Here is a 27715-nt window from a genome sequence, read left to right on the forward strand (position 1 = left end):
TAAATATAAACTCGCTCTGTTGCTTGCTCTGTCCGCGACTAGAAATTTAATCTAGTATATGTGTGTAAATAATGGGCGGTATTTCACCAATTTCTCCAGCATTCACGTAGAACGGTAATGGAGAAATAAACAACGGTACATACATAGTATAAAAAATGCAAATAAGCCGTTAGTACACGTTTTTCACGATTAAGAGGAATTATAAAGCTCTTGGACATTATTGCACTGTGCGCGGTGAGAATTACGAAAGGGAAAAATGTTCTCGCGTGACTTCTAATAGAAAAATGCGTGGAGAGAGTATATTTGTTATTCATTTATTTAGAAAAGGGAATTCGCAGCAGACAGATATATTATTTTAGAAACTTGGTTTTCTTTTTGTCTTAAAAAAAAAAAAAAAAAACAATTTAAATAATTTGATCATCCATTAGTATGTCGACTCGTAAATTAACGTACATTTATTATAAATTCACGCAAAGTCCCGACTCTCCCATTCTCGGACGGTATTATACGTTCGCGTTACCCCGCATTTGCAAACTGCATTTGCACGCACACACAGCTGAGAATTAATCAATAGACTACGCACGCTTACCACACGTCTGCATATGGATGAGAATTTGCCTCGAGGTAATAAAGGCTGTGCATAGAGCTTAGGAACTTCAATCCTCTCCTCCTGTCGTGGTAAAATACAAATTGCAAAATGCAAGAGAGATTTGCAATTTGTTGGTGCTCGTGTACTTCTCTTTTCATCGACGATGTACCTACCACGCGCGCGTTTCATAATCGTATTTACGAGCGAGCGATCGTCTGGGGACGGTTCTCTTCTTCGCATCAGTTGCCGAAGTTGCCGACTTCATAAGGACGGAAGTCGCGAGTGTAAAGTTTACATTACGATTATGCAAACACAACGGAGGCGAATGCAAACTCGAGACGGGGTGAATCTGTCGTATATAAGTCTCGCCCGCGTTAGCGAACAAGTTTGCTACGATGACGCACGATGAAATATCTCGATTATAAACACGCGGAGGATATGCGGGATATGATTCAAGGGGTGAATGTACACACTAAAACGAAGGAAAGAGTGTTATTTAAATATGAATCGCGTGCACCATAGTTTCTCTGAATTACGGAAGAGATTGAAGGAAATATTCTTTCGAAAGTGTCTGCCTTGCGTCTGGAAAATAGCAAAAGTTGTTCAAATAATTTCAAATCCATTTTGTATCTTTTTTCTTGCAAGTCGTGAACAGCATTAATTTATGTGACACACACAATAAATGATTACAAAAAATAAAAGTCTAATGGATTTAAATCAAAAGATTATGGTGAACGTGCTGGGAGTCTACCTCGTCCTATTTATCGATCTTGGAAGAACTTGCTTAAAAATGTTCGAATTGTAACAAAGAAGTAAGTCGAGCATTTTCTTTAATCTTTCCATAACACAGAAACTATGATATGTGCGATGTTTAATGTCTAATGTTTAATTAACTTTTTTTTATTTGTTTTAACATGTATATTCACTCTTTGAAGTATTGCATTTATGAATCATGTTATATTGCAGGAGAGCGACACTTTATATTTACAGTTGTAAAAATTATTAGAGAACATACCGATTACTCATAATACCTATTACTCTTCATTTATTATGTTTAAAACAAAATAGAATTTAATTAATCATGAAATCAATTAATTACAATTTATATAAATAAAATTGATCACTTATTAAAAAGCTAGTGGCTTTTCAATAATATAATAATTTCATTGTTTTAATAATCTTTTACTGTTAAGTAGTAGTTACTTTTCAAATAAAAGACAATATAAATTTCAATTTTTTCCCTTTTGTTCTCTTATTTTAATGGAAAAAAAAAGCAAAAGGTACCTTCATGCGATACACTTTACCTGACCTAACTTTTCAATTCGCTTTTATCACATGTTATGTTGTCATTGCAGATTGATTGATTTGTAAAATAATATACAGATAGTGTTTGATAAAACTGATGTTAAAGCGTGACGAAAAATTGATTGGATTTAATTGACGCAGTGGGACGCAATTTTTCCGCAGATACGCGTATCACGTATCATCGCTATCACGCTTGAAAATGAAAACTACTGACCGTGCTAATATTATCTGAGCAAACTGACGAATCGACGTCACGTGCCATTTTGGTTGCGATTTTATAGCAGTCTGGTCGTTCGAGCGGAACGAAATAAATTCCGAAGCTTTCGTACACTCCCGCTCTTTTCGCGGGAGAACCATCATAAAATAAAGGGGAGTGATTCATGTTTCCGCCCACTAGTCTTAGGCGCTATAAAAAGCAAGAGCGCGCGCCGAAACACGGCGCTCTAGGGGGTGAACTACCCGACTCGCGGAACAAAATACCGCCGCACATGGCATCAGGTTAACTCGCTTGGCTAGTGTATGACCTCAGGTGCAACGCCTGCAAGGAGACGTTGGCATATCGACCAATGCAGCTCGACCTCCATCCGTTCTGCGAGCGCGCTATTAATTTATTTAAAGTATTTTTGGGGGCCTTCGATTCTTTCTCCACCCTTCCAACGTTACAAAATCGGAATATCTACTCCCTGGAAAAACGTGGAAAATTTGATATCCTCCACTTGATTTCTTTTGTATCTGGAAAGATCAGGGAATTTTTCAAAAATTCTCTCTTTGATAATTTTGCTCTCATATTTTAAACAGTCAGCCAGCAAATTATGCATTTAAAATATATTTAAAATATATATTTATTTTTGTTTATATGTTTAATGTCTTAAAAAATATTAAATGTGCAGTATTTCTTTGCATATATTCTTTGTAATTTTTAGTGATAAAAAAATGAAATTTTATGCAAGTGAAAAATGTTTATCTTATTTTTTTATTTAGTAGAGTCACAAATCTAGCATTTGACACTTGAGAGGCTCTAATTTCCTTTCGTATGACTGGGAAACATTAGAAAATGTGTATGCAATGAAAAAATTTATTTTAGAGAAAGTTGTATCAAAAAGTCTAAAATATTCTCTTTATTTTGAACAAAAATATCTGGAGGGAATTTTTTTACAAAATTTTTGAGGATATACTCATATACCTTTAAAATACATTCTCATACGATTGAAAACATTGATGCATTATACATAAGCTTGGAGAGATTTTCAGAACGTAAAAAATATTACTGATGATAATATATGTTCTAAAAGTATGCAAATATGTATGTTACAGCTAACTTTTTACGACGCGCGTAAGTTATGAAACTTTTATGAGCGAAAAATATTAAACAGTTATTGTACAAGTTGGAATATTATTCGAAGCCATGTAACGAACACAGTTTTTATTCGCAATGAAAATAATTTAAAATTTATATCAAGCTATAAAAGTACACATCTTAGGCATAATACATATAGGTTTTTTTCAAAGAAAAAAATCGAGTTGTTATTTGCGAATGCAATTTGAGCGAAAGGGAGTGAAGGAATTCTTTTTAAAAGGACATTGTTGACCTTTATTTTCGAACGAAAATGTTCGCTTACCAATAAATAAACGTCGCTCCGTAAATAAATAGTCGAAGCCTTAAAAAAAGATCAATCTCTTTCACCCGCAGCTTTTCCGACATATGAAAGCCTTTTTCCCGGCACTCTGGCCTTCTTTGTCTTTCGCTATCGTCAACGAAGTCGCGTTATGTAATTAGATTCTCGTGGATAAGAGGTCAACCTGTTAGGAAAGCCGACCTCAGCTGCCAACGTAGTTCGCGGTCGTGGCCAATCGCTCCTGTGTAATGTTACGGTACATGCACCATACTCTGCGACAAACGAGCACGTAAATGGCCTAATTAGCGCAAACATGCGCCCTTCTGTTCCCAAATCCCTTCGAATTCCCTACCGAATTCCTATTGCTGTGGATATTAGGTATATCGTCGACAAGGGATTAAATGTCTCTAAAAAGATATATCTCCGATTAAGCTTTTTTACATTTTTATATACTTTTTTTATATTGTTATGTAACACGTGTTTTTAATTTTCGTAACCCAAATTAGGTAAAATAAATTTTTTTCTCATAAACTATTTATCTGAAAGTGACAGGAACGAATAATTATACATCAGTCTTATATAATGTAGGTTGTCGTTGATTGATAAATTATATTTATTCATATGTTAGAGACGCTCTTATATAATATGATTTCGAAAAAGAAACTACCAACTCTTGCGAGTGTAAATCTTTTATCGACGTAAACCTGGCAGTTGCTTTTGCTATAACTGTAGTTTCGCAAGCAAAAGTTGAAAATAAAATCACATATAGAATTTATGTTCGAGATCAAGAATGATCTCTCGCTCTGGACGACATCGATCGGTGCTCAAACTTAAAAAAACTTTCTAACTCTTAGTGGGTATTAAAAATCTATCAGACCAGAAAATAAACGGAAAGTTTCTGCTAACTTTCTTGCACAAGAATCTCGTCCCCTGTACAAAGTAATGCCCCTGTAGATCTTTGATAAAGCGATAATTTGACCTTCGCGTTTGTTCTCGTTTATCATTAAAGGGCGTGTGTGTTCAGAAAAGGAATTTTGCCTACAGCTATCAAAAATAGATAGATGTAGTAGATCGAAATCCCCTGTGGGAACATTCGCACTCTGTGCACTGTTACAGTTACCGTACAGTATACATACTGCTGTATCGAAGGCGAACTGGAATTACGTGTTTCGATCTCGTTGTTAGTACGATATAGTATATCCTTTGTCAATTAATGAAGCAGGATAAAAACAATTAGCGAAAGTTATTATATATACTTGAGTTCGATTATTATTTACAGTAAAATATTTTACATTACAATAATTAACTAATTTACAACATTATTATGCTTCGTATTTAAATTTATTTATCTAGATAGGTATTTTTAAATGATAGAACGATTATCCCTTTGAGCTTGATTTCTGATTTTCTCGTCATATAAAATTAATATTAGTGGAAGTATAAAACCACTAATAATAAGAACAACTTAATAAAAACATTGCATTATAAGTCTTTATTATAAGTAAATATATATTATTATTATTATTTATTCTTAATTCTTGCCTTTCAGCTTCAGATGGCTTCCCGCTATAAGTAAATATATATAATGCTTTTATATTATTGCGTTTATTGTCAGTAATTATGCGAACGTTTTAATATAATGTTTTTTCTGCAGATATTAATTAATTTGATATCTTAACGTATACTAATTATAATTTATTTTACATATATTATCCCATTTGTATTGAAACGTATTTTCGTCACGTGTTAAAAATTTTAAAATAAAGTTTTAAAGATGTTTTAAAGACGTTCTAGTAAATGACAGATTACTAATAAAAATAGCTGTTTATTTTATTTTAAAAAATTATCTTTTTTTCTTTTAAATTTTGAAATTACAATCAATATTTAATTTTGTACATGAAAACAAGAATGGGAAATTAAAAATATATCTATTTTTTTGAAAAAAGCCAGAAAAATTAAGCTAGCTGATAATTTCTTAATCGATTAATAATGTATCTAGCACAAACGTGTCTTTCGACGAGGATGGACGACGGAAATTAGAAGCGATAAAATAGGTTGCTTGAAGATTGAGAGACTCAAATTGACCACGCCGAAAATTCTTGTCGCGTTCTCATAAATAACGTACGTCATCGGTAAATCATCGCATCTTTCATCGAAAAAGGAAGGAAGGATTTGACTTCGAGACGAGAAGTAAAGTCCCGCAAGATAAATGTGCGAAAAAAAAATACCGCGACGAATCCAATTTCTCATGAGGCCAAGATGTCGTTCCGGTGGCTGCTATTCGAAAAAAAATAGTCGGCGGAAATAAATCGACGAGTGACAATTGGTCGAAAGCTGATTTTCCGACCTTTTCCGTACCTTATGAAAGGTACGCCAAAACTCTTCGATTTTATCGTTTTAGCGATAGAATTTTTAGAGTTTGGAGTAGAATTCTTTTCACATTTTATGATAGATAATTCTATTCATCGCGAGGTTTTAATATGCGACACTGAAAATCTCTATAATTAAAGTAGGCAAAAATAAAGTCAGGAAAAAATAAAGTATTATACACGTGAGAGAAAAAGAGAGAGAATTTCAATGAGAGGAAAATTCAATGCCGGGCTTAGCGAACTAGCTGCAGTTTTTCATTACTTTTTCGCGGTAAACTCTTCAGTGAGAGCGTAAATATTCTCGATACTTGATATGTACTGCTATCTCTTAAATGCAAAAGGATCTTCATATGCATTGATTGCAGTGGAGATACAATGTCAGCCTACGTTCTATCGTATTTCCAAATATTCAAAGACCCAACGCGATATAAACTCACAGATATGATAAAAAAGACACACGATATTTTGAAATTTTTATTCAATTAATTTTGACAATGGTTACATTTATTATTAATTTTATCATTTGGATGAAAAATTAAAAAATCTGTCAGTATCTATATAATTTTGAATATGAAAATCGTATTTGAGTTGATCAAGATTGAAATTTATTCATTTTCCTTATTTTATCTTTATACCCTTACATTTTTTAATTGTATTATGTATAAAATTTCATAAAATATTTTTATAACTCTTTCAAAATATATTTTTTTTTAATATTCTGATAGTACAATTTTACTTGTAATAAATATTAATTGTAGTTTATATATACTTTTCTACATTATTCTTCCAAATAAAAATACTTAAATATATAAAAATTTATATGTAAAATATATATTTTTTGTCTGCAACGAAGTACACATTTTCCAATGAATCTTTCAAAACGATTTCAATTTGTACGAAGTAATGAACTCTGAAGTAACAGTAAGTAATGCAAAAGCGTGTGTGGAAAATTGGAAAGCGTAGTCCTACGATGTATATTTTATATCAGATCTCAGAACGGTATGCGTGGAATTTTGATAGAATCTCGATGCAACTACATTAGATATATAGCGATAAAAGATTCCACGTGCCCTATACAATTCTAAGTAAAATGACAAGTAAAGAGGATTACATATCATGCAAAGTACTCACAACCCAGTTTTCCTTTCCGTCGAGACTTTGCTGGAAGAAACTATATCGCGTGGGAGATATCATAAGAGATTCTGGAATTGAAAAACATAGAAAACGTTGGCTGCGAAACATATTACATGCAAAAGCAAACATATAGGTAAATCAAATTATTGATATTCTATAATTATATATATCGCAAGCTTATATTTATTACAAGTGTATATATTATTGACAAGATAATCTAAAGCAAAAGTTTTATCAGAAATATTTGCCCATTTAACTCATCTCGAGATAAACGACGATATTTCTTTTTCACGCGCGCTATCAAATGATAAATGATATTAGATTGAAGTTCAAGCTTAACGCAAAGGCTGAGAATCATTCGATCAATCGTCGAGAAAAGGAATTCGTCTCGGGAATATAACTGCCTGGCAGTATCACGATAAGAATCACATCACGTCATAAGGATACGAAACCATTTATTCTGTATATATACACTTTGGCGTTGATTTTAATTAAAGCGTCCGCCGCGCGACTGCTTCAAATTAATATTCGAATGTCATCGCAGCTGGCCTCACAAACGACAAATGTTTAATTACAATATCAAAGAAATCGTAATACTGTCACGTTTATTACACATATCTATATGCATTAAATTAATAAAAAAATGATTGATTTAATAAAAGGAAAAAGATCAGAAAAAATCTTTCTGATCAATTTGATCTGCCGAAATTATTAGAGGTAAGAAAGCCATATATTCATTTGTTGTGAATTGGGTATTTATTTGTGAATTATTTTATATTAATTAGATGCTGTCAAATTCACGTCAGAGGTGAACTGCAACTTTGCAAGTGTCATTAATATTAAATACGAATTTTAGATAATTTTTTCTTTTATTTTTAGGAAGGATTGATATTTATTTAGATAATTTAAATAATTTATTGCAATAGCTATAATTGCAATTGTAATAAATTGAAATAAATCTAAAATTCTCCTTGATGAGCTATCATTTAGGCTTTACCAATTTTATTTTCATTAACATCCAATATCTTTTCTTTACATTTTTCTTATCCTCCTCTCACTTTTCCAATTATCGAATTGATATCATACTAAGTCCATAACATAGATACAGTACGTACTTGGACTGGAAGAAGAGAGAATTTCTTTTCTATTAAGGATCTTTTTATCGCGAGCACCTACAATTTCGTTCCCCCTGTCTGACCAGACATCGATGTTTTTCACTTATTCCACGGAGCCCGTTATCTCGATTAATGGCGTACTACAATTAAATTTTCAGATTCGTCTGCTACGCCAGTCGTTCTTCTTCTCCCATCCTTTCTTTTCTCTCTTTTAATAGCGCAATTATTTCTATAACTACCAATTTAATAAATTACACCGTTTCGCATTCAAATGAGGGTTGCGAAAAAAGAAGCTACGCGCAAAAATGAAACATCGATCTTCTCTTTTAATCTGCGAATCTCTCCAAGGTAAAAATGTTTTCGTATTGATTATACCAAATATTATCTTGTAATTTTCCCATTAACTTTATTTATGTTTTTTAGCGTTATTTACATATTTTGCAAATATACATATTGAAAATGTAGATTTTATATGTTACGTATCGGTAGTTTTAAAGATATTATTTAATATTATATTTTTGATATTATATTTAATCTTATTATTTAATATTTATTATATATTTTTAAATACTATGTTTTAATTACTATGATATTAGTGTGGGCAGATAAATAATATTTGATCCACGTATTATTTTCCATATATCGAAAGAAGAGTCTAATACTAAAATGAGAAAGGCAGACATATATATGAGCGTCCACGCCGCTTTTTCATTCTCGCATCGCTCTCTCAATGAAGTTATTGATTGGTATACACTTTCAATAACAAACGGTCCAATTGTGCCGCATCGTTGAAAATAAAACGAAAAGGAACTTTCAAAGGATTACATATTTGATGGAGAAGAGGCTTCGAGAGCTTCAAATAGCATCATTCAACCGACTATGGTTTTTTCTTTATCTTTTTTTTTGTCTTCAAAAGTTCTACTTATTGTTAGCTTTACTCGTAATTGTTTATAAAATAAATATCGTTGCCATAGATAATTGATGTCTTAATTATGAACAAGTAATCACCGATTCTGGAAGAGGATATAAGACAGTATAGAAGAAATTTACAAAACTCCTAAGGCGATTTATCAGTGAATTTTCGATACAAGTCTCTCGAGATCGGATGGAAAAGGAAATGCGTCACATAAAAGTGTTCTTTCCAATGCTCTTTGTCATTTATAGTACACGTAACAAAAGGCGCTCTGATATTTCCTGCACAACAATTTCTTAGAAGAATGATCAGTTTATCTGTAGAGAGAATTGTGTTTTTTTTTTTTCACAATCCCCGCTTTTAATACTGAACGATGTAATTAGAAATAATCGTGCTGTAAGCGGCAAAAAGAGAAGATAGCAGACGAAAAACGACTACAGTCGCAGACGAATCTGAAAATTTAATTGTACAAGTGAGATCACAAATTTAATTGTAAAGGATAAATTATTTGATTGAAGGAAATATATTTCGAGAGAATATAATTGACAAATCTGCTGCATTATTTCTTCTATCTCTACCAGCTGATCGTGGCTTGTCATGTATCTTTTATGATTGCATTTTTGTCCTTTCTGGTGACACTTTTCTGCAAACGAAAATACACATTTCTGCGCATACATGCATAACAGAAACAATTTCTATTCCGCCGTGGGTAGCCACAAAAGATGATTGAAATCGTCAATAGACAATCATCTCTCATCCAGACATTTCAATGAAATATTCCATCCCAATCGTTGTAGGTTTTCAGTCTCCGTAAAATATATATAATTTGTTTTCCAAAATTATTTTTAGGCGAATCTTATCAAATTTTCTGAAAGTTTATAAAAATTGTTCTTCAAGGTACGTGTCTTTTTTGTTACGTCATAGAAAATTTTCCAAAGAATTCAATAAGGAGAAATATAAATATGTCGATTATGTTAACTTCCCGCATTTCTGCGGAAATCACAGCGATTGCCTTGAAATGAAAACGGTTTCAATGCAAACTGCTATTCGTGGAAATATGGATAGCATAGAAAGTAGAAAATATATAGGAGCAGTTATACATACATATATATATATATATATATATATATATATATATATATATATATATATATATATATATATACAGAATATAATGTAGCACACACGATGGTAGCTAATATATTAAGATTTATAATTCCAGTGCGCATGGGTTTACCTTTAGCCACCGCTTCGCGCACTAGATATTGAAAATCAATTCGCGTATCGGATAATACATTGGCAGTATGTATAACGAGATGCTTGAATTATGCGGTCATATATTCGCACCCACGCCGCCACGACACAATGATCGTTCACGCATATTCGAGCATGACGAGCATCATGGAAAATTTCAATTTTGCCGCAACAATAGACATAAAATCCAATTTCAATTTTTGTATGATGTTACATATAAATCACATCGCGAAAATTCTACCTTAATAAATCAACTGCACAACAGAATATATATATATATATATATATATAAGTTTTAAATATAAAAATAAATGCGAATCACGTTTCATTATCATGCATATGTTCATGTATTTTATATACAATATATCAGAATTGTAATATACTTTTACAATTATCCCGATAATTCAAAGGCATCGTTTAATCATGAATAAAATTTAAAGTTTAAGAGAGAAAGTTAATTAATTTAATTTTTTATCAAAGATAATCTTTCTCGGACATTTATCGAGTGTAATTAGCAGTTGATGTAATTTTTTAAATCGAGACATGAAAGGAAAAGTACTGTCTTTTTCCATCCTGTATTATATCAGAGTGACAATAGAGTATTTCACAGAAATATTGCAAAATATATATACACGTACACTTTAGAAAGAAGTCAAAGCGTTACCATCTCTTTGTCAGATTCGCATTGAGAAGTGTTGATTGAATTTCCTATCGGGCGCGAAATGATTCTGCCTATTAGTCCTGTGGAATCAGTTCTGGATGATGAGAGATATCAGCGAGTGGCCTGTCGATGGTGATGCGCAAACTCGTTGACAAGAACTCGTGCAAATTGATTTGATTCCGGCTCGGCAGCGAGACCAACAAGTACAATCATCGATGAACGAGAATTTAGCGAACTCTGAATTAACACGCGCGAAATAATATAAACAGCGTATGAAGGAATTCAATCCTAGCCTTAATGATTGAAGATTTTACGACTCATCCCACACTCCCAGAATCGACTTTTCAAATTTGTTATATTTATAGAAAAAAAATATCGAAACATAAAATTTACATTAACAAACATTAAGTTTATTGAAATATTACGAGGAAGGATATTTTTGTTTAGATTTAAAATGACAGCGAGATTTTATTTACGGCTTAATTCGGTAAAAGTTAATATGCTTTCAATTCACGCATGTGTAAAATGTCGGCATAATTTTAATTTCACATCAGCAAAAATTAAGATTGACTTATGTAAAAATGAATATTATAACCGCTAAACTCTATTTGAAAGTCTTACAATGAATAGAAGATAAGTTGTAAAAATTTATATTGCATTTACTTTGAAAGATGGTCTCGAAAATTTGCTTATTTCAGTTTTCATTCCATTACAGAAGAAATGGTCTGTTTGATGTTCAATGACTCTTCAGTATTTCTATTTTTCACTGTATCATCGTCCCAAGTACCGTTTCAATCGTGTAAATGAAATTACACAGAGCGTGAAAAAGTCGCGAGGAAATCGAGAACTCCCGACATGATTAACACGATATGTTCACATAATCGGAATAAATGTCAGTGACAGCGACGAATATATTCTAATTTCTTTCAGATATTCTATTCTTAAAATATATAAAGTTACTTTTTCTTTTTTTTACAAACACGAACATTAATAATTAAAATAAAATTAAAATTTTTTTGAAAAAGAAAGATTATATATTATATTAGCATATGTTGAAAATAATTTTTTTATATTTTAAAGAGGAAGAGAGAAAGAGAGAGAGAATACAAATGCAATAATTTTGTATGTGAAAACAAAACATTATTTATATTTGTATCTTATTTAAATTATTCTAACGTTTTCACCAGAAAAAAATTAAAAATTCACATTACATTAAAATTTACGTTATTTTTTAAATAAATAACTTGTATAATGTGTTTGCACACACTTCAGCTTTTTAAATACTTTTAATAAAATTTCACATGTGAAAGAAAACTTTTCCATTATAACAAAATTTTGTAATAAGCGTAATACTCTTTACATACAGAAAGCACACTTCTGTGTATTTCTGCATTCTTGATATTCATAAATAATACAAAGACTAATCGCTTAAATCTTGTCAGCGAAAATTTGAGGAAAATTGTTATTTATGCAAACGTCATGTAATTTTCCGAAAATTATACTGGTATTACGAAACACAATGAATTAAAATCGAAACAGATTTATGCAAAAGTGCTTGTTATTAATACCGGAAACAAACTCGCGTCGACACTTGTTTGTAACTGAATTTATGTATTGAAGAGAAAATACGATTACGAGAAAAGAGTGAACGGAGAAAAGATTTTTTTTTTTTTGCTATTAAATTGCGAAAAAACGAGCAAATGCTCGACGATGGCGGTAAAACTTTTTACAAAGACTCGACTTCTGATAAGTTCCGCGGAAGTAGTTATTATAGAGAATGCACACACACAAAAGATCTTGAATTAAGATTGTACTATAATAGCAGTATTATCAGTAAAATGACAATCAAGGCAATTTAGTTAACTGACACTAAAGAATTTCTCACAAGGAAAACATTTATAAATATTTTATATGAAAAATAGATAGAAGTTTTTGTCAAAACAGTTTATACAAAGTCTCCCTAGATATACAATAATACTATCATAAATATTGTATTGATTTGTGTAAAGAATATGATTTGACATATACAATATATGTATATATTAATTAGTAAACGTAGTTTTCTGAGTAGAAGCAAGCGTGAAAAGGAAAAATTTTTTAACAAACTTTAAAAATTCAAATTTTACCGGCATATCACTAATAGAGCACTAAAACTTGACAGCTGCACTTTGCTAAAATAGGAACCTAAATATTGCATTACGCTAGGGCGTTTAAAACCACTCAAAAGCCCACCATCGTCATGGTGGATGAGGCGTGGGAATTAATCCGATCTCGTGAAAAATTTATAACTTCATAGCCTAGCGGAAAACAATTTTGCAGTATATTATGTAAAGTGCACGCCATAAAGTTGTCTTATATAGATTACGCTTTAACTTCCTTTATAACGGCTTAACCCTTGAAGAAAGAAGAGAACGACAAATATCTTGGATTTATGCGACAAGAGGAAAAGAATAATTTTGTTTCGTCGTTAAAATAAAATTCTCTTCTTTTTCGGCGCAACTCGCTCTGTTCTAATTAATCTCCCTAAAACGCCCTGCCCTAGGAGCGTTCCCTTGATTTGTCGGTGGAATATTCACTAAAAAGTAATCATGAACAACAGAGTCTCGCGCTATAGATTACAACACAACCGACATGATAAACTTTGATCTCGTGGTGATTTTATCGTCAAGTCTAACAATATGTTCCGGTTCATTGTATTGGTGGGCTCGACAAAGCCTCCTTTCAGATTCTGACAGCGTTACGTCGTATATAATAGCTCGACGAGACATCCTAGAAATTGCCGGAACAATAATTCTCGACGTTATCGCTTTATAATCCTGATGGTAATGCAAATTGATTGATGTAGGTTGTTCGAATAACTATGTACATCCAATAACTAGTATCCAACACATTTAAATAAATGACTATGCCTTTAAGGGAAGCTCGATATTTATTATGACATATAGATGGTCCTAGGAAGAGAAAAGATCGTTCCATTATGAATGAGTTTTGATTAGGAATATTATTAGGAAGAAGATCTGATTCTGAAAAGAATTTTTAATTTAGATAATCTCCATGAAAATTAAAAGTAAGAAACAGAGACATTCTCATCTCAAAATTATATTACATTCGAGGCTATATAACAGTAGTGGCGGTGGTTCTCTGATGTGTACGTTGTGTTTTACTTGTAGTTTTCGCGACAGTTTGCCAAACACAATGGATCACTTGTAGCGACGTGCGAAAATAAAATAAATTGTTGCGGGGGGAGGGGGGAGGTGACAAATAAAGTGCTATGGAAGGAAACGCGCGGTATAACGTTTACCACATTTCTCGATACAATCGGCAGATGCAACTGCCGACTGCTACTAGTTTCTACAATGAAGGAAGTAAAGGACGTCGATCAGCCCCGAGGGAAACGCGTCGTAAATCTTGTACATCCGATAACACACTCGTCGCAGTATTTTACGCACTTCCTTCGGGTTTGAGCAATTTACGAGCGAACTTTGCTATTTATTTGCCACAAGGTTATCCAACTCCAGCCTCTGAATCAAGGATGGCCACCGATGTTCCGATAATAAAGATATCGATCGCTCTGAGTTTGTTTCTAGAAGAGACAAATGACTCTTCCCTTTCTAAAATAAAATTGTGAAATTAACCCATAATAGACTTTTTCCTCTTTCATCGATTCGTTATATTTTTGGATGTAATTTTGAGAAAAAAATCACATGTAGAGAGAGAATATCTTTGTTTCTTATTCTTACAACTTCAATAATTTTCATGAAGATCTCACAGTTATTATTTAATATCGATTTCTTTTAACACAATTGTCACAGGATAGTTAAATAAATAAATAAAAGAATAGCGGTTTCTCTCTTATATTATCAAAGCTGTTTCTTATATTATCAAATGGTCACCTTTAAAAGGGTGACTCGAATCCTTTCGACTTAACTTAGAACGAGTCTTTCAACTCAAAGCTTTTCGTGGCAGCGAGGGTTGCCAATGTAGCAGTAAGATTCCGACGAAAATTCCAATTCAACGTGAGAAGAATGAAAGGGTGGAAATCGTAAATTTAAATCCGACCCTTAGCACTTGGCATTTCAACTATATTTTGAACGATTAATCGCCGTAGTAGAGGAGTCCCGACTTTCGTCTCTAGCACGCCACATAATTTGTTTCCTGATGTGATATTAATGACTAGATGGTTTCCCGTATCAAAAAGAACATTTTGACAGCGTCAATTCATTAAGATTTCTCTAAGCAAAATGAAATTATGCGTGTCTGATTTTACGATATTCAACGTATTTTCGTATTCGGTGCCAGGAAACTGTGTGCAATTGAATAAAGCGAAATAGAATTCTACATCTAGACGAGGGTGTTTATTCAATGTTACGTCGCCGAGGATTCGTCCTGTTTATTCAGACACGTGAATAGAACGAGCTGAAAATAGATTTAATCCTCGTTCTTACGTAGGATTAAGTCTTGCAATACTGACTATTATAAACGGATTTGAATAAAATCTACTATGTAGAATGGCCGAAATCTTTAGCGAATCATCATTCATCTATAGATTTTTTTTTATCTATTTTTAAAAATACTTTTATTTTAATATTGACGAGAAATGGCCTTCTCTTATCACAGTGAAACTTTGTACCTATAATATATTTTTATCCTATTTTTTTCTTTTACATTTATTTGCGACTAAATTAAAATATTCCGTAACTTACGCATATTTTAATTAAAATTGCATATATATTATCTAATTTTGTACAAGTCTGGAAATGGAATTAATAGCATGCCACGATGCTGTCACGAGCAGGAATATCGTGAAATTTTTCCGTCACGAAAACCGGATGTATTCATTCTTTCTGTTCCGCTGAATGTTTTTTTTAGATCTTTTATCTATCCAGAAATGTTACATAACTCGAAGAGAATACTTGTCCCGCTTCTTCGTAGAAGTTTATGTATCGTCGTTCCCGCGAGGAAAGAAATTGGTCTTTTATTTTGGCTCGTGCTGAGAGAAGAGTGTACAATATGTGTCTTTCAAGGAAAAAAGGAACTGTAGACGGCAGGAGAGGCGTGGTTCCACATAACACCGAAAACCCGAGTAACACCGAGATTGATATTTACGGCTACTTTATTCCTTCTTTAGAGACACGTATTGGACCCTTTCCAATCGATGACGAAAAACATATCTCAGAACCATACATTTGTACCAAGTATAGAACGCTTTAAAATAATGGAGAAGCTTCGACTGGATTTTGTCCCTTTTAAGACGATTAAATATTTCTGAATTTAATCTCTTCTTCTCTCGAAATAATCTTCATACACGACGTGTACAAATGATGGACGCGAAACCGCTATTTAATCTTCCACCGTATACAAGTCAGGAGTGATGGAAGTCAACGTTAAAAAAGTATTTATTTATTAAATAGAGCTCACCAAAATATGCGTTTGTTCGAACGACGGTACATTTATAATTTGAATAAAATTAGATACGTGTACTTTTATATACGAAACATTATATTTCTCATAATATTGGAGTGAAAAAGTTGTATTCAAAGATTGAAAGAGAGCGGATGATAAGTCTGCGCGAATCACTATCAATATTAGATACTCAAGACACGAGCAATATAAGCCGATAATTAAGATAGATGTCTAAATAGGTGTACGTATACCACATTTAAATATCTACGCGATATATCGCGTGTAACATCTGTGCACGTAATATTGCCCTGTCGCGTCGAAGACACTGACAATCGTCGGCAGACAATACGATTACCGTTAAAGCACAAATTAACAGAGCAATCATCGAGTAATAAGCCGGTAACCGTAATTGCATGCGTAACGAGCATGTGACGTTAGGTTTCTGTCTCTCTCTCTCTCTCGATCAACGTCAACAGAATAAGCGTATTAGTTGATCACATGGCAATCATACGTGCTCTACATTTCCTTTGATTCATCAAAACGATAGACCGCAGCTCATTTCGATAATAATTACTATCGACACGTCTATCGTATACCTATCTTGATTTGAGATGTGTTTTTAGAGAGGAAAAAATTTCCAAATGTCTTATAAATTACATCTGGTTTATCTTTGTCGCTAAATTTAAGAATATGTATTTATTTGGGACAATTATTTATTAGGAAAACATTTTTCTCAAGAGCGGTGAATTACTAACGTGTATGTCAAATATAACTAAACATACATTTTAATAAAAATTGTAAAGATCGATCCGTGGTATTTGGAGAAAAAAATATTCTCGTCGCGCTTCCATAACATTGGTTAATTTTAATCACAGAGCTTTCCTGAAAATTGGCGCCAATTACTGTGCGCGCATGATAAAGCACAGTCGCGGTTCACGAATGTTTCGCTAATGAAAAAATGAAATTTCTCTAATATTGTCGCTTTGTTGATGAAATGTAAATTGTCGAAACCACGAGTCATCGTCGTTTTCCGAGTCATACACGGGGGACCATTCGAATATACGCTTTGCGACATCGGTGATTGCGATTGGAGGCGATCCATGATATATGCTGATTGAGCAATCGTTTGTTATCAGCAGCATCGACATTTTGCTGCTGACGCAATGAAATATTTTTCCCTGCATATGCATGCGATGCGATATATTGCGAAGAATCGATGAAATCCATCGGAGGATTTTCCGCCGTGTCGCGCGCGATAAAGTACGAACCCTTGCCTTAGGAACACAATGAGAATTTCAAGTATTCTTGCAAAGTCACGCAAACGCTCGAAGTAATGTAAAACGGATGGAGAAATATTAAATATATATGTGCACGTATTGTATAAATCAAAGAACCAGTATAATGCATTTCAGTTCCGGAAATAAGTTCAATCCCGCAACTGAAAGTTCCGTGCTATTAAGGATTCTCAAGATCAAGATCTACTTTGTCATTTTAAATTATGACGTCAGGAAATAGCGGACAAGAACACGCGAATAATATGTCAGCTGACATACTAGTTAGTTTTAATTTTGACATAGCCTTTGACGTACTATTTAAATATGTTGAGATAAAAACGAGCAAATGTTTCATCGCAAAGTATAATTAATATTTTTTAGATGTTTCATTCCTGAAGCACACAAAATCGAGCACGTTCATAAAAATAGCGCGATAAAGGTAACAAAAAAATCTGTTCCGTGTAAATGCATGTAAGATAACTTAATGTAAATAGGTTTGCCTAATGAGAAGAAAGCGAATTGGTGACATCTTTCCACTATATAACTGTTGATAGACTTATATTCGGAAAACATGAAAAAAAAAAGCGACAGAGAGAAACGCATATCGAAATGAATAGAAACAGCTGTAACATAATTTGCGCAACGGATCGATTGTCTATGACAGCAACGTTTGAAGGGACGTAAAAGCAATTTTGCACAAAACTAAACGAGAGCACCGATAACGTTTCCAGTTTTTTCGCGCGTTCGATACGTTTCTTCCTGTTTTTTCTCCCATTTTCGTCGTTCATTAAATCGCAATCGCACACGTCACTTTTTTTCTATTACTTTTATCGCGCGCATACGAACCGCGATAACTTTTCTCAAGCTTTAAACTGCAGCCGGCGCTGCATCCCCGGTTCTGTTATCTTTACATATGCATCTGCGATAAGTGCTGTAACAGATTTATTCGCAAACTGTTGTACACAGTTCGAAACTACAAGCTTGTTTATCACGAGGCGCAGAAATATAGGTGATCTAGTGATGATCGAATTAAATAGTACAATTAATAGCATTGAATGTAATAACTTTTAACAGAATTTGATTCTCTGAAACTCTCAAGAATTGGCGGTTATTTAAAAGAATAATTTTTCGTCTTATCAGATTAAAGAAAAAGAAGAACTTATTTTATAAACCAAATTAAAAACTTAGTATTCTCTCTTTCAGTTTTTTGACAAGTAATAGTTTACAAAAATACAGACTTTAAATGAGAAAGTAATTTTTTTTTAAATTGTAGTAATCATTTGATGCATATTTATTACATTTGTGCAATAAATTTATTGATCTTACCAACAAAATGGCACGTGCATGATAAATGACAAAACGCTTTCACCGCGCGAATATATTTCCGCAGATGTGAATTAATGAATAACCATCCACGAAACATTTCCAAAGAAAGCGCAAGTTTCCCACGTTTCTTGTTTCTTCTTCGATTTGACTCAGGTTGAATCACAGTGACTGCCAAATACAGATATAAATCGTCGTTTCCAGAACGAATTGATCGCTGACCCAAACCGGTCTTCCTGAACGAAAGTCGCGAGAGAAAGGAAATAAATGATGATCGAGATCTATGTCACACACGTTATATCTATAAACTTTCAGACGGAGGAATTATTCGCACGATGATAGAAAACGATGCGACCCACTGGCGAGATATTAATCGAAAGAAAGTTATCGTCGTGTCTCGGTAAATCGTCGCATGCTAAGTTTGACAGATCTTAAAAGAAATTATACCGTAAAATTATAAAAAGACGATTGCAAATTGATATAACGCTAATAATAGAGATGGATTATCAGAGATCAATGAGCTTTTACATTAATCACTATACATTTTTTGGAAGCATGTCCCTTTGTAACACTATGCATTTTTGTCTAACAAATTCATTTACACCCTTACTGTATATTATGTCGAGAAGGTATGTATATAAATAGAAGAAGCACTTACCATTAAAAGTGAGATGTTATAAGGGTATATATTTCACTCGCTAAGCCGTATCCAGAGAACGTGATCACGTTTTATTTCAAAGACGTGTTTGCACCTATTGTGTGTTCTTTATGAAAATAATTTACATTTTCTTAGATACAGAATAGATTATTTTAATTCAAAGTGACTATGTAATATTGTTCTCAGGATATTATTATCGAATTATCTTTTCAAAAAGTGGCATACAATTATATAATATATATAATTATATACATTAGATTTACATAATTATATTATAATTTAAGTATAAAATGTAAGCAAAGATTTATATCTTCAAAATATCAATTTAAACGCTTGTACAATCTTATTTTAAAAATCAATTTTTAAAATATTATTTTTTTTTTTCACTTTTGCGTTATGCAGAATGGCATATATTTTATAAAAAGCTCTTTTACTTTTTTATTGTATTTTAAAGCATTTTTTATATTATAACATATTCCTCATACGTTTTTAATTAATCAGTATATGTTGATTTATTTAAAAGATATATAAAAGCTTTTGAATACGATCGTAAAAATACATTTTTACATATATAATTTATACATATAATTTTATCATATCAAAATGTAATCCGATTATTTTACACGTCAATTCTCTCAACACTTTTTACGAGGAAAATAAGAATAATTTATCTTCGAAACGCCAAGTTTGATAAAAAAAAAAAAAATTACTTATGATCTATGGAATATGGATTGAACGTTAATTTGACATCAAATAATAAATGTCACTCGTTGAGTCAGATGTAAGATAAAGCGTATCTAAAGTCGCAGAAGTTGGCGCGAATTGGAGCAATTAGTCTGAAATCAAGTGGAAAATTAAAGCGAAAAAGCTCAATTTCGACTTGTCGAAATGGAAATTCTATCCCGATTGAATAGGAAATTTTTGAAAACGCCCATTGTCACTCTTATCGTGGATGTGCTTACTTTAAATTAATAAGTACTGGCGCATAATTTGAATCGATAATTATTCCACGTGCAAAATTTCGCGAACAAAGTGTTTCTTGAGCCATAATATAAGTGTAGCTGGTGCAACTTAATATAATATATAATATAAACCATGCTAGTGTAGAATATAAAGTAGTTGTACAGTATATGCTGCATTGCATATCTAATGAATCGATAAACGTCGTTCTACTTTCGAAAGTTCACCGCGAGATCTCAATGCGACGCGTCACATAAATTATTATTATTATTATTATGATTGCGCCCAATTCGCAGGGGGATGATTGATTCGGGAGAATGTCGCGTATCCATTCGTGAAATACGACGAAATATCGCGAACACGCGATTGCAATTTATTTGTTTCTGACTCGTGCATTATGCAGATTTAACCGCGAAATTTATATAGATATCGATTACCGCACCCATACCGTACGCAAGTGTAATTCAAATTAATGACAGTCGCACCGCGAATATACAATTACGCCGGTTGCATCATTATGTGTCGAATCATCGACGTAATACCTGAGCTTCATCAATGAAATACGTCACGGGCGGTCTCGGATAAATCCCGCGGATAAAATGCCAGCAGGTCGTAATTACTTGCTTGGCGCGGATAATTAGCGTCTACCCGTTTATACGGTCGCAAAAAAAAAAAAAAAAAAAAAAAAAAAAAAAAAAAAAAAAAAAAACTGAACTAAAGCGACTTTTTACGGCGATAGCTGCAGCTGCGATGAGAAATGATGCATTCGCGATGAAGAGAATATTAAAAGCCTCTGTAGCCACCCTCCTGTGGAGAACTCGTGTTAACGCGATCGTACACTGCGTTCTTTTATCACGATTTTACCGTAAGATATGTCTGCATGAATGTATCCAAGTACTATGTTTCCGAAAATCCAGAAGATGTCTAAAGGACGTCGAGGAGTCTCAACGATTAGATATCTCCTTTAGACATTTTTATGATGCCTTTTGTGCTGTTTCTTGCGTAGTCTCGTCGTAAAAGTGTCTTGAGACAATTGTCGCAGTGTATTACGCTATTGTCACGTAGTTTTGTCTGATACGGAGATCGATTAGTTAAGCTAATTCTGTCTAGACAGCTTCTCCTCTGCCTCGCATAAATCATAACTTGGGATCATAAGTCCTCTTGCATTCACACGCAATCTTTCTTTGTTTTTTCACAGAGTAATCTGACAGACGGGGAAGAAGAAGATCTGCCTGAAGACGCTTTCTCGCTGCTGTCGGTGCTCCTAGTTGGTTCGCTAAACTTTCCATTTGATCGATCGCGAGTCGCCCCTCGAAGACAGCCTCCTGAGAGTGCCTTTTCTCGGAAGACCTCCGATCCGACCTACCGTCCAATCATACCGCGGTAGTCTCTGTCTCCCCCTTTAACCCTCATCTCTCTCGACACCATTCTGCTACCCTTACCACGTATACCGCTTTCTACCAGCTTGCCGAGACCCTTTTGCTGCTTAATATAACCGATAAAATCGAATAAATTATGATTGGACGTGGGTCCCGAGGGTGAGTGGTCATAATTTCTGTGCCACCGCGACGCTCGCCACAAACTGTCAAACTCTGTTCAATAATTTTGTGATTCTTGTCTGTGTCGTTTACGTTGAAATATTGATACTGTTGTCCTTGCGGAATGTTGCAGAAATTTTTACTGTGTGAAGTTTTATTTTTAAGATTCAACAAGCAAAAGTCTTGATATTATTTTTTCATATTTTAATAGATTTTGCGGTTAATATATTATTTATTTAAATTTGTGTAAAAATCTCTTTAAAAGCTTCTTATTGAAAATATAATTCTCTTTAGATAATATTTCGTAAGAAAATGTACAGGGGAGAGGATTTTTCTGAAATTTTAAAGATAATAAGATTTTTCTTAACCGACGTTTTAGTATCAATTATTATGATATACAGAGTGCGCGCGCTTACATTATCGATAAAATAAAGGTTTGCGAAGCAAGTTATATACTTGCTGAACTTAATCCTTTAAAGGGGATGTACGCGTATAACAGAATGGATTTATCGGCTCTTGGTTAATTTTACTCAACTAAATTCAATTGTACTTTATCTCCTGTTAACATTCTCCTTATTTATAATTTAATTAAAGGAAAATATATAAATGCCAAGTATATTGCAAAAAATTATGACTAGCGAAATCTAATACGAGCCATATCGATATCAAATCTGCCGGAGATTATTTCGGTAAAATAAAATGAGTTTTTTTTTTAATAAAAAATATTGATGGTGAAATACAATGTCTTATTGTTAAAAATTTCTTGAAAGATATATCTTTTATGACGTGGCGTCTAACATCCCGGACCCTTTGATAACCTCCTATCATTTTTTTCTCGATTCAATCCGATGAATAGCGACGAATCATATTTTATCGGCACGCGCTTCGAGGGGCGAATAGCAGCGTGTCCTGACGATTCTCCGTTAGATGAATTTCTGCCGATATCTCCGCAGGATTTCTCCTCGTGATCCTGATATTCTTCTCCGTCGCCGGCAACGTCCTGGTGTGCGTGGCGATCTACACCGACCGCGGACTGCGGAGGATCGGCAATCTCTTCCTGGCCTCCCTGGCCGTCGCCGATCTCTTCGTCGGTGGGCTGGTGATGACCTTTGCCGGAGTCAATGATCTCCTGGGTTACTGGATCTTCGGACTGTGGTTCTGCGACATCTGGATCGCCTTCGATGTTATGTGCAGCACTGCCTCTATCTTGAATCTATGCGCCATATCGCTCGACCGTTACATACACATCAAGGATCCTCTCAGGTGAGGCCAGACACGATCAGTAACCTTTCAGTAGTTTTTCGGCAAAAAAATTGAGCAATTGTAAATTTAAGGAAGAACTATACGGAACAGCTATGTCAAAAATTAATACATTTCGAGATTCATAAATTTGACATTGTAAGCACAAAGCACTTTTGGCCTTTTAAAATATAAATTAATAATTAATTTCTGAGTCAAAGTAAAGATTTGTCCTGCAGAATTAACACTTTCATTTTCATAATAACTTATAAATAAACTTTTGTGTACAGTCATTATAGAAAAATTAAATTTGATATAAAATAATATTTACGATTTTGAGATTAAATTATATTCTACAGGACAAATGTTTATTTTAGCTCATAAATTAATTATTAATTTTAAAAGGCTAAAATATTGTTTTCATGTATTAATTTTTAATATAGCTGATCCATATTTTCTTTAAAAAAAAAAGATTATAACCATTTTTTGCTGAATTTTTTGACTGAAACGTACACACAAAGATTTCCTCTTAAATTTTAATATTTTTGAGATAAAAAAAATAAGAATTATATATTGCATTTTGCGGCTTGTAAGATATACAGTCGCATTCGAAAAAAAAATTAATTCTGATCAATTTTGTTAGGTACGGCCGTTGGGTAACCAGAAGAGTTGCTATTGGCGGTATTGTTGTTGTGTGGCTTCTAGCAGGACTCATATCCTTCGTACCGATCAGTCTAGATCTTCACAGAAATGAAGATACACCGAAGAGTTATAACGATGCAGTGGAGGTATAACAATATTTATAGAATTTACTCAGAGTTTTTATTAATGTTAATACGTAAAACTTGATAAAGTGATTTTTCTCCATCTTTCCATTTTTTAAAGTAAACTATATTGATTTTAATTATCGCGAGTAATCCTTTCCACTTGAAGTTTATAAAATATATGCATTTTGTCTACTTCGATATATTTAAAGTATATACAATATTTTAAAAAATCTACAATTATTAAAATATCAATCGATTATCAGATACATATAATATCGACTGCGCGAAATTGAATTCGCGTAACTTTGTAAAGAAAAACGTATGTGAATCGTTACAGTTTGCTTTTGAATAGCTAAAGGATTAAAAATAAATGACATTTTTCAATTTGCCCCGTTGTATCCATCACGAAGTAGTTTGCGTAATCCTCGCGTCTGTAAACTCTACTCGTCTTTTACCTTTACAGGAGCACCCTACGTGTGCCCTAGACATTACACCCACTTATGCGGTGGTGTCTTCTTGCATATCTTTCTACGTACCCTGCATTGTAATGCTGGGTATTTATTGCAGGTAAGAATGCTTGTCGTACTTATCGCTATAATCTTCATAAGTGATGCACGCAATTCTATGAAGCATGAGTCATTTGACATCACTCTTCTCATCATTCAATTTTTTAATATGAAGATGTAATTCTTTTTTATTTAATTTTTTTCTTTATTTGAAAATATATCATGCATTTCTTTTTGTAGGCTCTATTGCTACGCGCAGAAACATGTGAAGAGCATCCGAGCGGTGACGAAGCTGCCGGACACCTCGATGGCCAAGAGTTTTCGCTCAAAGAGCAGTCGCTGCAAACCACCGAAGCCGCAGACGAAGACGAAGCCGACCAGTCCTTACCACGTGTCCGACCACAAGGCCGCGATCACCGTCGGCGTAATCATGGGCGTATTCCTGGTGTGCTGGGTGCCCTTCTTCTGCGTCAACATTGTCGCAGCCTATTGCAAGACCTGCATATCTCTCCGAGCGTTTCAGGTGCGATGATAAACGTAGTTCTCTTCTTAGAATACAGCAGAAGAATTTTTTGTTATCTCGACGACGATTATGTCAGTCTGACATTTTTATTTTTGACACTAGCACGTCTCTCGTGTGAGAATTATTATTATTTTATTATTAGATATCATTTGATAGAAGAAATCTTTTTCCATCGTCCACGTGAAAGTCGTTTCTTCTGCCCGAGCAGGTTCTCACGTGGCTCGGCTACAGTAACTCGGCCTTCAACCCGATAATCTACAGCATCTTCAACACTGAATTCCGGGAGGCGTTCAAGAGGATCCTCACGAAGGGAGCGCGGGCGCGGGGCAACCAGCCGTCAACCAGCGAGTGCGGCGAGTTTCGTTCCGTGGTGGTCCAGAAGCGCAACGGATCCATGGTTGAATGCAACATCAGTCCGAGATCGAGCGCGGACAGCTGCCAGGTCGGCGTCATGGCTCAACGACATCGCGACACTATCGTCAGCGCTATATAAAACGCGTCTCAACAACTGTCGATCATCTTTAAACGATCATCTTTTTCCTGGATCTCACTCGCCGCTTGCCTCTGGAGTCGTCGCGGTCGTTTCAGCCTTTCTCACTCAGTCGATCTTGTGGAGAAAGTAAGATCTTGAAAGACATCGACATCGTCTCACGGAAAGGAGTACGACGTGCGAATTTACATATTCTACGTCCAAGACATTTTCTCATCATATCGATCTTCTATAATCGCATGAGAGACACATATCAATTATGAGACAGGTTTCATTTGAACGTGTAAAATTTAACAATTTCCCGATTTGATCTCTGTTTCCGAATTTATTTGTTTATTTTAATTTGTTTCGAATCCCCTGCATGTGAAGGGAAAAATTGCGCACAGGTGACGCGATTGCGCGACTCCCAATGGGACGATAAATTACTCCGTTTCGAGGATGTGAACTTGTACATAAAATCTGCAATGTTGCTTGTATCAAAGAACACAAGCGGATTTCACTCTCGAGTGCTAAAGTTTAGTATTTGCATCCGCAAAGTATTAAACTTTAAATCGTCTGCCTGCACGAGAAAGAACTTGCAACTGCAGTTACGACGTTGATATCGTCTCTCGCTATACAGTCGCTCATGTAATATAAATGTAACCGAGGCTACTGGGATAATACTCGACCGTATTATTAAATCTCTTCTCACGTAATATCAATCAATGTTCTAGTTAGCTATCATTGGCACTTGGCCCGAGAATACATTTAGAAAACTCGTGTCTCTTCGACGTCGGGTTCTAGAGGAACGTATCGTAAATGCAGGAGCAATATAATATTTGATATCATAAAAAGAATACTTCGTGTATCTTCAACTTCACCATCATCATCCTCGCGACTTGAAGCGATAAAAATTACGAGTAACACAAAAGTTTTTTCAAAGTAGTCGAGGAGCATTTTTTTATCGAAAGAGGCTGTGTGATGTGATGTTCGACGCAGGCGTAAGCGTGATAATTCGCAGAGAAGTAATCATCATAATTAAGACAATCATCTAAACCTACTTTGAAGCATATCTAGAAAAACCTGATGCACCGAAATTGAAGTTTTTTTTTTTTTTTGGTATCTTTTTTTTATAATTATTTATTTATTTACCCTTTTTTAAGTGATACGACTGTAAGGCGTAGAGTGGGATTTGTCGATTAATAGAATCCAAGTGTAGCGCTTAGGATATTAATCTCATCAAGCAATCGTAACTCTTTAATGGAGCAATGTCGATAGCCAATCTACGATTAAAAGCTGGATGTTACCGATATGTTTCTGAACAGTAACGTCTGTGGAAACATCATGAAGAAAAAAAAAATTTTATAGCAATAGGTCAGCGCAAACGGCGCGCCGTGTGAACTACAGAATTCATTTTCCATCTTGTAAATAGCCATTTAATTATTTTTCTATTTGACGGGGCGCGAAGAGACACACATACACACACAAAGAGAATGTGAGAGAGAGAGAGAGAGAGAGAGAGAGAGAGAGAGAGAGAGAGAGAGAGAGAGAGAGAGAGAGAGAGAGAGAGAGAGAGAGAGAGAGAGAGAGAGAGAGAGGAAGATGCTCGCAGAAGCGCGATATCTCATAGTTTATGGGCCCGCTCATCAGATATAGACGCGAAATCGAAAATCGAGCACCCGTCGAATCTAAAACTCAATTCTGCATCACATATCCGAACGGAAGGAAGTAGTCACGAGCCAATTTGGCGTTCGCGAGGATCCGTCGAGCTTCCTTGGTACATCTATATCTACGATATAAAGCGCATTGCGATCCGGCGCGAGGGAGAGAGAGGGAGGAGGGAAAAAACAAAAGGAAATGGTGCACAAATGTATACGTTGTTGTAGATTGTATAAGAACGGTTGAAGAAACGACGTTTAAAACTCTCTAGCCGGCTCGGCGCAATGTTGATGTATATTACTGATATATTCGAATGACCGTTCTCTGTAAATATATTAGATTATAAGACTTCGACAAGAGTATCTGATTTGCGATTTCTTACTGATTCCTGTATCCCATCGAAGCATAGGGAACACAAATTAATATGAAAAACAGACACT

The 27715-nt window shown here is 34.1% G+C and overlaps 1 protein-coding gene across 2 annotated transcripts in view; it reads left to right on the top strand.

The window, feature by feature from the left end:
• Dop1 (dopamine receptor, D1) overlaps positions 1-27637 on the top strand; it is an 82368-nt gene extending 54731 nt beyond the window's left edge. For both annotated transcript variants that reach the window (XM_072903864.1, XM_072903865.1), the window contains exons 2-7: positions 21773-21845; positions 23066-23375; positions 23995-24139; positions 24582-24685; positions 24865-25147; positions 25356-27637. In XM_072903864.1, coding sequence (XP_072759965.1) covers positions 21773-21845; positions 23066-23375; positions 23995-24139; positions 24582-24685; positions 24865-25147; positions 25356-25640 — 1200 coding nt within the window. In that variant the 3' untranslated portion in view covers positions 25641-27637. The remainder of the gene's footprint in view (positions 1-21772; positions 21846-23065; positions 23376-23994; positions 24140-24581; positions 24686-24864; positions 25148-25355) is intronic.
• Positions 27638-27715: the final 78 nt, after the last annotated feature.

The sequence above is a fragment of the Anoplolepis gracilipes genome, chromosome 12 (assembly GCF_047496725.1).
Source record: "Anoplolepis gracilipes chromosome 12, ASM4749672v1, whole genome shotgun sequence".
NCBI lineage: Eukaryota > Metazoa > Arthropoda > Insecta > Hymenoptera > Formicidae > Anoplolepis > Anoplolepis gracilipes.